Raw genomic sequence first — 14,787 nt, 5'->3', positions numbered from 1 at the left:
TAGATATTATATCTTTGACGTAGACCGTACTAAATAAAAAAATAATATTTTACATACTTAATAATAATAACTGTCAGGAAGTACCTAATAGACTTGGCTCACGAGATAACCGCCATGTGGGATGTTGATTCGACGATCATTGTCCCGATAGTCGTTTCTGTGAACGGTCTAATAGCGAAGAGTCTCGACCAACATCTTGAGAGACTCTCGCTAGGTGGTTGGATCAAGGGTCAGATGCAGAAGGCGGTGATCTTGGACACGGCGCGGATAGTCCGCCGGTTCCTCTCTCTGCGGCCCTGACCACCGGCAGCTTGGGCCTTGCCCCGCTGCTGGCGGCACCGTAGGTTAGGTTTTTTTTATAATGTGTTTATATGTATTTTTTATTGTTTTTATGTGTTTTTGTATTTTACTTTTATATTCATGTTATAAACAACCTAACTTATGAAGAAAAATAAATAAAGAGAATAACTGTCAATTTACACCTAATAAATACTGTAATATTATGAAAAAGAAACACCGGTGAAAAGAATGTCAGACTACTCAAAATGGGTTCGTAAGTATGTAAGCACTTTATTGTTCGAAAAGAAAGGATTATTGGTTACATCAGATAAAACATAAATGTGTAGTACAAAGGCGAACTTATCCCTAAGAGGGATCTTTTCCGTTTAACATATACCTAGAGGAGTAATTAAAAGCTATACCTAGAGTAATTATATAATATTAAATACCTACTATAAACTATAATATATATATAGGTATATAAGTACCTACTTTTCGCATTATATGAAAATACTAGACGGGCCCGCAGCTCCGCTCGCGTAATTGAAATAAAGAGTTTGACTTAAATACCGATATTATTATGTATTCAACCCTACCAGGGTTTATAACTGTGATAGGGATTTCTTATTTGTAGCCGTTATTTGGATAACTTAATTCGGAAATTTCTCATTGCGAAAAGGCATGATGGTATTTTTTCGTCTACGTAGGTATTTATTTAAAACTTGTTTCAACAAAAAAATATTATTTATTTTTATAAGCCTAGTTGCAAAAACATTTATTAGATTAATTTCCGCCTTAAGACAAATATGGACGACCACCGCCCATAAATTGCATTTTCATACAAACGTAGGTAGTCCCCATTTCCCTTTCTGGATATTAACATTAGGTACTTACTACGGCTACGGTGACGCAACGACCCAAAGTGAGTCCTGGCCTCCGACACCAGATCACGCCATGTTTCTCGGTCTTGCAATAGCACTCGCCAGTCGCCATGGCCGAGGTTGAGCAGGTCTTGAGCAACTACGTCGTTTCAGCGGTACCTAGGACGTCCACTCAGGCGTCTCCCATTTTGTTGTCCCAAGTACGCTCTCTTCACGGCACGGTCCTCTCCCATTATCTCTAAGTGTCCGAGCCACTGAAGCTGCCGCTTTGGTCTCTCAATATTTCGCCACTATATCGTAACACATCCTTATTTCTATGGCAACAAAGTTATATTACGATATTTGGCTGACTGCTGACTGTACATTTGCTTATTTTCATCAGGTCGCTCAAAAATATCTGAACATGCAGTTTATCTACCTACATTATAACTTACTATCCACTTTGTATTTCTGGCCCATCTCGGCAGCCCGTTCCCCGGCATGGCAATGTTTGCCGAAGCCGTGAAAGTCAATCTGAATAATATAACTCAAAAAGAAATAAACAACAAAATACAAATTATAAATAATATGATAATATTAATTTGATTGATGTCATATATGGCATAAGTCACTCGTATGGGCTATAGACTAAGGTTGAGGTTGACAGCACTTTTTATTTTACTTCGTGTAAAAAAACGCCGAAATAACTGTATACCAACATGACAAACATAATTTAGGTTACTTTAACTTACGAATAATTTGGTCTAGTCTGTAGCACCACCGAAACGAAAACAACCGAGAGTTGCCGAGAGATGGCCGATCGTCGTAAAATAAAGATTGTTATGAAATTTTCTTTTGCTTATTATAAATTAAATAATCATCGAAAGCGATAGTTTTTATGCTCTAGTCTATTCTCATATTTATATAATAGATTGGAACAGTTTTTTCTTATCATACGTGCGTCGTATTTGAGAAACGTGTCAAAAACTTTTTATGAAATTTGTAAGGCGCCATCTCGCTTCTTCCCTCGTTTTTTGAAGTGAAAACTTCTTTAGCGGCGCTGAGCACTTTTTGAGGTGGGGTAAAAATGATAAACTCGTAACGTAACGTAACGCAACGCTGGTCATGTGTTACGGACAATGTTATTCACCAAAGAACTTTAGTCATAACGTATCATACATAATCAGGTCAATTATTTAAAACTGGACTTTTATATTAAGCAATAAAGCTCAATGTTCTAATCTTGAACGGGTTGAAATACGAGGATCTCACAGTTACATTCTAACTTTATATCCCTCAAATATAATTCAATAAAGCTACATCTTGATATTCTTGATGAAATCGCTAATAAAAGTGAACTCTAGTACTGGTGAATAAAACTCAAAATATCATGACCAAATATATTTAGATGCGAGGTCTGCAAGGTAACTTTACAATTTCTATTCGAATTTTAAACAATTAATTTTCACTTCAAAAATAGTTATTGTCAATAAAATGATTGTAATGTCACCTGTCGACAATATCAGTGTCACGTGTTTCTATAAATAATATCGTCTGGAATGGAAAATTCGTTTATTTTGAATCCCTAAATCATTAATTTCAAAATACCTACGCTATAAATTTGTGAAAGCTGATTCCAGAAATCTGCCTAAGTTATATAATATAACTTAGTTTTATTGGAGTATCCATATAGCATCCAACTCCAACCATAACTTGCCTGAAATCAGGCGAGCAAAAATACAAATGTAAGTTACCTACAGTGGTACTACTAAACTAAATTAATAACTAGCTTAAATCTAAAATAGGCCCTTGAGGCATTGTACCAAGGATGCTGGCGGCATTTCCTCGCTGTATCGCAATGCTGATACGTTGTGCGAGGTAGCCGCCAGCTCTTCGGTCACCAGTTACGTCAACCAGACGCTTCGCGATTTCTGCGAACAACAAACACTGTATATATATTGTATGTAAATAAATGATTAAAAAAGTATAAATTAAAAAAAAGTTACCTACATCATAGATATTTTAACTGATTCGATTTGTAAGAAGATTAGATTCATAAAATCGTTACAAGCGTCCATTGCTAAAGGTAGCTTAGCACCCAGTGGGTACTTTCTACCCGCTTGTCACCATTGTTTGGATATTGTACTATACTACTATATTAGGAACATGCCAATTATGCTAATTATATCCTATTATTTGAGGTCATCGAAATAGAGGAAAGAAAACGACCTACGAAACCAGGCGGCTTAGCGTCAGGTCAGGTCCCGTTTTTATCCCTTGTCACCATGCCTGTCACGTTTTAACAAGTATGTAAGTGCGAAAGGGACGCGCATAGTGATAGTCGATAAAAATGGAACCGTGCTGAGCCCGCAGCTGTTGATAATAACACGACATACAAGTTGAAAGGTGAAGGAAAAGGGAAGGGAACAGGAAAAAACCACAAGAAGATATAATTTGTTCACAACTTCACATTTTAATAACATTTTAATAATGAAAACAATTCTTACCTAAAACTTCGGAAAACTGGGGTGTGGACGATGGGCCCACACAGCTTGTACTGAAGTCGACGACGAAGATATGGAGGATGTTTTGATATTATTTTTTCTATGAAGAGAATTAGTCCTTATCTTGCCCCATTTTTAATTTATTTTATTTATTTATTTAGAAATTTAATTCAGGCAACAAGGCCCATATTACAAATACCTTACAGACTAACATACATATGTATTCTATAAACTTAAAACTAAACACTATTTAGTCGACAAAACGGCGTGGCTCCGTTGCATCGGCTGCTCTTGTGTCGGATTCGGCAGTTAATATTCCGTCTTATCCCATATGTGGGATTAGATGGTGTATTTTCCATTTTTGATAATTGTAATTTTCAAATGTTCATATGATTAGTTACCAAGTCTAAAGCTGTGCCAAATAAAACTATAATAAGTAATTTATATTTGATTAATAAATAACACTGACCCCATTTTAAATATCCGTTTTTTTTACTACCTTAACCTTAACCTTAGCGGCACCGTCTTATCCGCATCTCCCCTATGCATATATTTCCTGAATAATAAAAAAGTAGGTAAACAAAAACATGTTTTATTATTCACAACTCTTTATTAACTTTACTTCTTGTCCACCATGATATCAGCAGCTTGAACTGCAACATGTACCTGGAAATAGAAATTATATTTTTTAAGGCGCGGTGTGTAGTAAAATGCACTTTTTTGTCACCATATTTACAGACTTTTACAAGGATATCATGCATTATTTTCTAGTATGTATAACTTCAGTCCTTGAACTACGTTATTGCTTGTCAGAAACACGACGGCTCATTATTTTCTCGATAGAATCTTAAGTTGAAAACATGCCTAACACTGTCTTTATTTCCTTATGTTAGAAGTACTAGGACGAAAATGTATATGAAACTTACTTCAGTCGATAGCTTTTAAGTAAATCTTCATTATTGCTTGTCCTTTTATCGATACGTTAATTTTTTCATTCATCATTTGATGAATTCAACATTTTGCCTACTAAATTACACCCTACGCGGCAATACCTTGCGCCTATTCCTCACGCCAGTACGCCCGTGACCACTGTCAGCGTCGGACCTGTGCTAGTTTAGCGGACGTTTCATAAAATGGGTAATCACAGTATAAATATGCAAATATGTTATACACACAATGTTTTTCAACATACTTACGAAGAAAAGCAAAATAATTCTTAAATACGGTGACATTTCAGACATTCGTCCGTCATATTGTCATTTTATAACAAGTTGGGCAGCAAAGGCACACACCCATCTAACCAATCCGGAATTCAGTCACGATTGATAAATTGTGTAAACATATTTTAAAAGGCTATAAAATTAATCAAATTGAATAATTTAGACTGGTCACATTTTTGTAAAAATCGATTTCTACTGGCAAAACATATTACTTTTTGGCAACCGGGTTTTTTAACCTAATTAGACCCCGCTGAATCCGAATTTGCCGGTTGCTTGATCGAATTCTTGACTGGAAGTGAGATATTTGATATTAAAGGTCCCTTTTTTTAGTTTTTCGTAAATAACTCGTAAACGGTGGACAAAAAATGTTGTAAACATTAATAATCTACACAAAATTTTCAATAAAAAAGAGTCAGTACATTTTAGCAGGGATCAATATTTAAAAAGATAATAAAGAGGGAAAGTTAATTATAATAAATTCTAAGATTCCTTGTTTTTATTTTTTCGTTAATAATTTGAAAAGTATGACTCATAGCAAAAACAAATCTTACACATAAATAATAAACATAAAATTTCCTACAAGAAACATGTAGAACACTTTTCGCTAGGATCAATATTTAAAAAGACAAAGCAGCCGGTAAGTTAATTACAATCAATTTTAAAGTCCCTTTTTAGTTTTTTGTAAATAACTCGTAAACGGTGTCCCATAGCAAAATAGGTTTTTATAAATAAATAATCTACATAAAATTTCCTGCAAAAACATCTGAACATTTTTCTCTAGGATCAATATTTAAAACGATATTAAAGGAAGAAAGTTCATTACAATCAATTCACATGTCACTTTTTTTTTCCCGTACGTCAAAAGGAAAAAACGGAACCCTTATAGGATCACTCGTGCGACTGTCTGTCTGTCTGTCCGTCTGTCACAGCCCATTTTCTTCAAAAGTACTGGACCAATTAAGTTGAAATTTGGTACACACATGTAAATTCGTGACCCAAAGACGGACATCTTACGTAAACAAATAAATTTTAAACATGGAGGCCACTTTTTAGCCAAGGGGGGTTAATTAACATTAAGAACCTATTTTGCTATGAGCCACCGTTTACGAGTCATTTACGAAAAACTTAAAATAGAGACCTGGAAATCGATTATAATTAACTTACCCCCTTTGATACCTCATTAAATATTGATCGTAGCGAAAAAGTGTACAAAACCTTTTTTGTGGACAATTTTATGTTCAATATTTATGTATAATATTTTTTTGCAACGGGGGCACCGTTTACGAGTTCTTTACGAAAAAAAAGCGACCTGTGAACTGATTGTGATTAACTTTCTTCCTTTAATATCGTTTTAAATATTGATCCTAGAGAAAAGTGTTCAGATGTTTTTTGCAGAAAATTTTATGGAGATTATTTATTCATAAAAACCTATTTTGCTATGGGACACTGTTTACGAGTTATTTACAAAAAACTAAAAAGGGAATTTAAAATTGATTATAATTGACTTACCGGATGCTTGGTCTTTTTAAATATTGATCCTAGCGAAAAGTGTGCTACATGTTTCTTGTAGGAAATTCTATGTTTATTATTTGTGTAAAATTTGTTTTTGCTATGAAAGTGATTATAATTAACTTTCCCGCCTTAATATCTCTTTGAATATTGATCCTAGCGAAAAATTGTACGGAATCTTTCTTGTAGGCAATTTTATGCAGATTATTTATGTTTAAGAAAATTTTTTGCTATGCGCCACCGTTTAAGAGTTATTTACGAAAAACTAAAAAAGTCACCTTTAATATCAACTATCTCACTTCCAGTCAAGAATTCGATCAAGCAACCGGCAATTTCGGATTCAGCGGGGTCTAATTAGGTTAAAAAACCCGGTTGCCAAAAAATAATATGTTTTGCCAGTCGAAATCGATTTTTACAAAAACATGATCAGTCAAGTATACACTCATATTGTATATAATTAATAATTATTTAGGTACACTCACCGTCTTACCTACCATGTTTAGGGTTCCCTACCCAAACGGTAAAACGGAACCCTATTAGTAAGACTCCGCTGTCCGTCCGTTCGTCCGTCCGTCTGTCACCAGGCTGTATCTCATAATCTCACGAACCGTGATAGCTAGACAGTTGAAATTTTCACAGATGATGTATTTCTGTTGCCGCTGTAACAACAAATACTAAAAAGTACGGAACCCTCGGTGGGCTCAGTGGGCGAGTCCGACTCGCACTTGTCCGGTTTTTAATTTCATTAAGTACTCATCAAAATTCGAATTTACTAATAAATCTTATTCAATATTAATTGCCGAACTAAAAATCCCGGAACTGACAATTCAGAATACCGATGTCGTCAGAATAAGGACGTAGACGTGCTGCGCGGGAATGGTGCGGTGCGCCGCGCGGGGCGCCCGCCTGCCCGTTCTACCACGCGTCTGCTTCACCCCCTTGAAAACGTAAAACTCGAGTATAAGAGCGCCTTAAAGCAGTTTCAGGCTGAATTTTGAGTATGGCTATGTATTCTTGTATCTATAGGTATTCTTTCTTTCTAGTAGGCACCATCTCTGTTTAACGGTTTGCCTTTAGATACTCTGGCTCCATTACCACAGAAAATAAATAGGTACCACGACCCTACCAATAAAGTGAGCTTTTAAATAATTGTAGTAAAATAATATTAATTTTATACTTACATCGACGTGATCCTCACAGTAATACTGTGTGTCACACTTGAAGTAGGTAGGTATTCCAAGTTTAATTCACGGCACCATCTTTCACGCCGTAGGTCTTCGTGGATTTGAACTATTATTTTTGTTAATCATTCCCACACGTAGGAACAAGGTTTTTGATATATTATTAAGCAATGAAATCTACTGTTTAGGTATTAATTATAAATCAAATCGTAACCAACAAGCGCAGCGGTTTAACTGAAAAATTTAATTATGACAATCGATGACAATGATATCTTTGACAATTACGTGCGTGACGGATTTATTTACTATGGTTCGATAACTTTTATTATGCGATGACTTTACATTCAGCCCAGGAGAAGGTCAAACTAAGGTCATAAGGATATTTGTTGAAATATCTTCAATCCTCAATTATTATATCGCAGCAAATGTCGGAAATCGTTTAAAAACCTTATATCTTGAAATGCTTTTCGAAATAGAACATTAAAAAAAAAAGAACAATCCTAATTATACATAGTGAAATAATATTATGCCATATTATGGTAAAATAAGGAATGAGACTGAAAACTTTGTATACAACCCATTGTACCCTTATTTATGCAAATAAATATTTTTGATTTTGATTTGAGTGCTGCAGACATTTTGGACTAGTCATTGAGTTTTCACTTCTGTTGGCACTCCCGGAGTGCAACCCGTTGTTTTTTATCCCGTTCTGGTTTTTCAATTTTTTTTATTTTATTGTATATGATGTGTATTGTATTTTGAATTTAAGTATATTGGTATAATTAACTTCAATTAAAACGTAATTTTTATTACAATACAAATACATACGTATAAGTTATGCCAATAGAAATACATTCTGTGAAAATAGTTATTTCTTTTACAAGAGGGCAAAGTTGTTGTTTAACCGCTCGTACTAATATTGATAGAGTCTGTTCGGAAACAGAAGAGTCGTGGAATGTATTGGGCCCCATACATTCCACGACTCTTCTCGTTCCGCACAGACTACCCGATTAAGCGAAAGAGCGACGCGAGGAAAATTCTAACTGTAAAATATCAAATTCAAATGAACGTTATTAAATATTTATCATTGAAAATCATCATTTAAAAGTAAATTCTACCAGCCAATATAAGTAAACAACTCAAAATTTGCATCAGATTACTTTGCTCCACATGTAGATGTAAAGCAAGTTTCTCATCAGTTTATGAATAATCAACAGAGCCTTTACCAGCGGGTGTGGTGAAAATTCCATTGTTGACTTATTACGATTCATTGAGATACAGACTGAGGGATAGCGGAGGCTTAATAATACTCGTAATCCCGTTTGGCACCCATCGGTTACAGAACCCTAGAAAGGGCAGTTTCGATTCAGTAAAGGTGTTACTTACCTGACAGGTAATACCTGTCCAATATCCTGTGTTACGGTCAAGTTTGCCGGTGCGGCGCATCCAGTAATGCGATTTAGCCGCCCGACTGCGAAAGCTCATTCCTTATTGCCCTGGAGCGTTATGCTGTCATACCTACTTTAAAACTTTTACCGAAATTGGTCTGGATGAGATTGGACGGACTTTGCTTCGATGTTAAAATGTTTTATGACTTTATTTAATACTGCAACTATCTACGTTATTTTATTATGTATAAATAATAGAGTACACATGAGATCAGATTATTATTTTAGTAGTCACATAATTTTTTTTTAGTTAATGTAAGCTTCTATAAATATGTCTTTCACGGATGTGCGAGCAGAACTTCTTCCTGCAATTATTTTCATTGATGAAGTTATACTTACACAACATCTCCAATGTTTTGCTCGTACATCCGTGAAGACATATGTATACAAGCTTACTTATGCAGAATAAAAGGATGCATTCGCTAATTATCCAAATCGTATATAATGTTAAAGGTAAATGTATGTATTTAGGGCCAGTTGCACCAACCACATTTGTCAGATTGATCAACGTCAGCCGGCGCGCCCCGGCGCTTTACTATTGGTCTAAGATCCCACATATATGGTCGACTTTCACCAATCTGTCTGACGGCTGAAACTATGAAAATATGAAAGAAAATATGTTCCAGGACATAAATAAATAGGGTTGCCTAAAGAAATATGGTCAAGGCTATTTTCAATAAATTTTTGAAAAAAAATAATTTTCCGGCAAATTTCACCGATTTGTCTGACGATCGAAATAAGTTTCAATGGAAAGTATACAACTTGTACAACATAAATCATTTAGGTTGCCTATCTTTTTCCGGTCTATAAATAGGGTTGCCTAAAGAAATATGGTCAAGGCTATTATTAATAAATTTTTGTAAAAAATAAAATGTATTCCGGCAAATTTCACCGATTTGTCTGACGATCGAAATAAGTTTCAATGGAAAGTATACAACTTGTACAACATAAATCATCTAGGTTGCCTATCTTTTTCCGGTCACTATTATGTGGTTGCCGTGTTTAAAGAGGTGATTTTATATCGATAATTGTACTCATCTGTCTGACGCTTCAATTATACATCAAAATGATGGTAATTTTATTGCAAATACAATGGCATAGGGTTGCCTGCGAAAATCCGGTCACAAATGAGGGTTGCCAGGCTTTTAATTAAAATAAAAAGGGAAGACTTTTAGCGATAACTCATAAACGGCTGAACTGGTCAAGATTGTTTTAATTTTAGTTCATTGAGTTTTTTAAGCACTATTTTCATGATTTTTTTCATATTTTTTTGACAGATGATTCAAAAGTTGGAAGGAAAAACCTTTTTTTTTCTTTTCTAAACGATTATTTCCGAAATGATTCACTTTATCAAGAAATGTTGTTTAAAGACCCCTATTCATTTTGAAAGGCCTATCCAACGACACCCCACACTATGAGGTTGAAAAGATAAAAAAATTGTCACACACATTTTGTTTCTTTCAAAGCGATTATTTCCGAAAATATTCACTTTATCAAAAAATGTTCTTCTAAAACCCCTATTCATTTTGAAAGACCTTGCCAACAACATCCCACACCATAGGGTTGACACGAAAAAAAAAATTCTCCCATACATTTTGTTTCTTTCGAGGCGATTATTTCCTAAAATGTTTTTTTGAAAAACCCTATTTATTTTAAAATTCATATCAAATGACATCTTACAACATAATCAAAATCAAAATCAATCAAAATCAAAATATACTTTATTCATGTAGGCCTAGCAACAAGCTCTTATGAATCGTAATTAATCTTAATCTAATTATCAGAGCAATTAATTTATTGATGTTAATATTATTCCATAATAAAATTGGATTATTATACATATCAAATTTAACACTAAGAATTTCACAAAGGGATCGTCAAACATTAAAAAGATTGTATAAAAAAATACTAGTCTAGAATTTCTAGAATAAAATCTAAATGTCAAAAAAAAAGCATAAGTAACAAAAGAAGTAGATAGTATTACATCGGAATATCCATTTCCTCATCAATAATCAAATATACCTAATAAATAAATAATCATTTCGAATAACAATTAATCCCACGTTGTAATATCATTCATGTAGTCTTGTGTGGTATAATAAGCTTTAGAAATAAGTTTACGCTTTACATAATTCTTAAATTTATTAATAGATAATTAAGTAATATGGTTTGGAAGTTTATTATAAAATCTTACATAATTACCCATGAATGATTTTTTAATTTTATGGAGCCGAGTGAAGGGCACTGCGAGCTTACGTTTATTTCTAGTATTAATATTATGAATTTCACAATTTTTCCTAAAATTTACAATATTTTTATGTACATACAGAATATTCTCATAAATGTATTGACAGTGCACTGTCATTATGTCAATTTCCTTAAATTTATCTCTATGGTTCATTTTGTATATTACTCGAATAGCCCTCTTCTGCAGAACAAAAATGGTATTTATCTCTGAAGCACCGCCCCACAGTAAAATACCATGTGCCATAATGCTATGGAAGTAACTAAAATATACTAATCGAGCTGTTTTCACATCAGTTAACTGACGGATTTTGCTCACTGCAAAAGCTGCAGAGCTCAGTCTATTCGAAAGAGTAGCAATATGGGGACCCCACTGGAGTTTAGAATCTAAAGTTATACCAAGAAAAACTGTACTATCAACTAATTCCAATTCCTCATCCTTCACAATGACACTTGTTTGTGAAGTACATGACACATATGTATCAAACGAAAAAAAAAAGAAAAAAATGTATGTGACCATTTTTTTCGCTTCAACCCTATAATGTGATATTTCGTTGGATAGATCTTTTGAAATAAATACGGTTTTTTAGAAAACATTTTTTTTGGAAGTGAATATTTTAGGAAATAATCGCCTCGAAAGAAACAAAATGTACGTGAGGATTGTTTTTTCGTGGCAACCCTATGGGGAGGATATTGTTGGAAAGGTCTTTCAAAATGAATAGGGGCTTTAGAAGAATATTTTTTGATCAAGTGAATATTTTCGGAAATAATCGCTTTGAAAAAAAAAACAAAATCTGTGTGACAATTTTTTTATCGTTCCAACCTTATAGTGTGGGGTGTTGTTGGATAGGCCTTTCAAAATAAATAGGGGTCTTAAAACAAAATTTTTTGATAAAGTGAATATTTTAGGAAATAATCGCCTCGAAAGAAACAAAATGTATGTGAGGATTTTTTTTTTTCGTGTCAACCCTATGGTGTGGGATGTTGTTGGCAAGGTCTTTCAAAATGAATTATTAATAGGGGTTTTAGAAGAACATTTTTTGATAAAGTGAATATTTTCGGAAATAATCGCTTTGAAAGAAACAAAATGTGTGTGACAATTTTTTTATATTAAAAAAAAACGAAAATATTACTTTGCTAATCCGCGAAAAGATAACGTGCTAGTCAATCAGTGCTAACCCGTTATACTTACTTGCGTATTTTTACATGCAATTAATATTCCCACCCTCCCACCGCAAAAATAAATACGCAAATAAATATAACAAACCACCACCAAAAGAATAATCCTCGACACGTGTTTCGCCTCTCTACGAGGCATCCTCAGGAGTTGTTGACGGTCTGACGCCCGGCAACTTTTTCGCGGATTAGCAAATTAATATTTTCGTTTTAATTAATATGGATTTCCGCAAAGTAACGCCTGCTTCTATTCACTAATTTTTTTATATTTTCAACCTCATAGTGTGGGGTGTCGTTAGATAGGGCTTTTAAAATGAATAGGGGTCTTTAAACAACATTTCTTGATAAAGTGAATCATTTCGGAAATAATCGTTTAGAAAGAAAAAAAACAAGTTTTTCCTTCTAACTTTTGAAAAATCTGTCCAAAAAATATGAAAAAAAAATCATGAAAATAGTGCTTAAAAACTCAATCAAATAAAATTAAAACAAACTTGATCAGTTCAGCCGTTTATGAGTTATTGCTAAAAGTCTTTCCTTCTTATTTTAATTAAAAGCCTGGCAACCCTCATTTGTGACCGGATTTTCGCAGGCAACCCTATACCATTGTATTTGCAATAAAATTACCATCATTTTGATGTATAATTCAAGCGTCAGACAGATGAGTGCAATTATCGATATAAAATCACATCTTTAAACACGGCAACCACATAATAGTGACCGGAAAAAGATAGGCAACCTAGATGATTTATTTTGAACAAGTTGTATACTTTCCATTGAAACTCATTTCGATCGTCAGACAAATCGGTGAAATTTGCCGAAAAAATTTTTTTTTTCAAAATTTATTAAAAATAGCCTTGACCATATTTCTTTAGGCAACCCTATTTATTTATGTTCTGGAACATATTTTCTTTCATATTTTCATAGTTTCATCCGTCAGACAGATTGGTGAAGCCGGTGAAGGTCGGCTATATGGGGGATCTCCTACTATATGAAACTTTCCATACATAAAAATTTGGCGAACTCTTTAACGATACGAACAGTTTGGTGCAACCGACCCTTAGTCTCCAAGACTAGATTAACATAATTGTTTTTCCATCAGCATCGTCCGCCTATTCGCCCAGAACAAGGACGACAAGAAGCGGGTCGAGAAAGCCCTCAGCGAATCGGGGCTTCCTACAGGCAAGAATGACACCATCAGCCAATCCAAGTTCCAGTTCGAGGACTTTTTCAACTTTTACAAGAGCCTCACGCAGCGGAGCGACGCGCAAAAGATATTCAACAGCCTGTGAGTTTGATGCTTTATAATTCAACGGCCGTTGGTTGTTTAATTGGCAGTTTATAGACAGCAACTCAGTCGGGAAATGAAACGGAGCGAGGCAGGGAGGGAAGCCTAAACGATAAACGAAGTCAATACGTAGCTGCAGTCAGCATTCTTATATGTGTATACAAGTTGGTGGATAGACCATTGGTGATAAGATATAGCGATATGAAACGTCCCAACGTCGTTTTACATAAATGACCACGTCATATAACATCAGCTTTAATATCAGATCAGCTTATGACACCATAATAAGTTTTATGATTATAATGTCCGTAAGAAAAAAATACAGTCAAATTGAACGCTGGGAAATTAGTAAAATTTTACTAACAAGACGTGAACTCTATTTATTGACAAAGCGTTAGCGAAGGTCTCCGCTTCAGCTCGGGCAAAAATGTTTTCGTATGTCCGGATGTTTTCCTCTACAGATCGCAAATTTCAAGAGATTCTCGTGAAATTTTGTGAGCAGGTTCCGTGATTAAATATATTATTTTGACCATACAGTTTTTTGGATAAAAAAAAAAAAATGGCCTAGCCCATGGGGGTTCGCGAGGTCTACAGCTCACAGAGCCACTAGTAGTTTATTAATAATTTATTAATCGAATATTATGTACCAAGGTTAACGAAACTCTCTGGTTTTCTCGTTCGAACTCAAAGAATGCATACTAAATAGAAACTTACATATTGTATGTTGTCTCCAAAATCGTGTAGAACGGACGGCAAGCCGCACCTGTCAGCGGCGCAGCTGGTGGATTTCCTCAACGAGGTGCAGCGGGACCCGCGTCTAAACGAGATCCTTCACCCGTACGCGGACATCCAGAAAGCCAAGGACCTGATCAAGGCGTACGAACACAACAAGTATCACCAGCAGAGATCGCAGCTTACCTTTGACGGATTTTTAAGGTATGTTTATTTATATGACTCATAAATACTTTATCCAATGTGTCTTCTTGAAATAATTTAATCACCAAGACGTAAACATCAAGAATTAAAAAGTATCGATGAAGTCATATAAAACTTTGTTTTGTTACTTTACAAGCGTTATCGA

General features: G+C 34.5%; 1 protein-coding gene across 1 annotated transcript in view; it reads left to right on the top strand.

Annotated features, from left to right (window-relative positions):
• The window catches only part of LOC134797954 (1-phosphatidylinositol 4,5-bisphosphate phosphodiesterase classes I and II), an 85,008-nt gene that overhangs the window by 50,368 nt on the left and 19,853 nt on the right, over positions 1-14,787 (top strand). The window contains exons 5-6 of the mRNA XM_063770296.1: positions 13,521-13,706; positions 14,451-14,642. Of these exons, the coding sequence (XP_063626366.1) occupies positions 13,521-13,706; positions 14,451-14,642 (378 nt within the window). The remainder of the gene's footprint in view (positions 1-13,520; positions 13,707-14,450; positions 14,643-14,787) is intronic.

The sequence above is a fragment of the Cydia splendana genome, chromosome 1 (genome assembly GCF_910591565.1).
Source record: "Cydia splendana chromosome 1, ilCydSple1.2, whole genome shotgun sequence".
Taxonomy (NCBI): Eukaryota; Metazoa; Arthropoda; class Insecta; order Lepidoptera; family Tortricidae; genus Cydia; species Cydia splendana.
The sequence above is the reverse complement of the archived record's forward strand: the minus strand, read 5'-3'. Positions and strand labels throughout refer to the sequence as shown.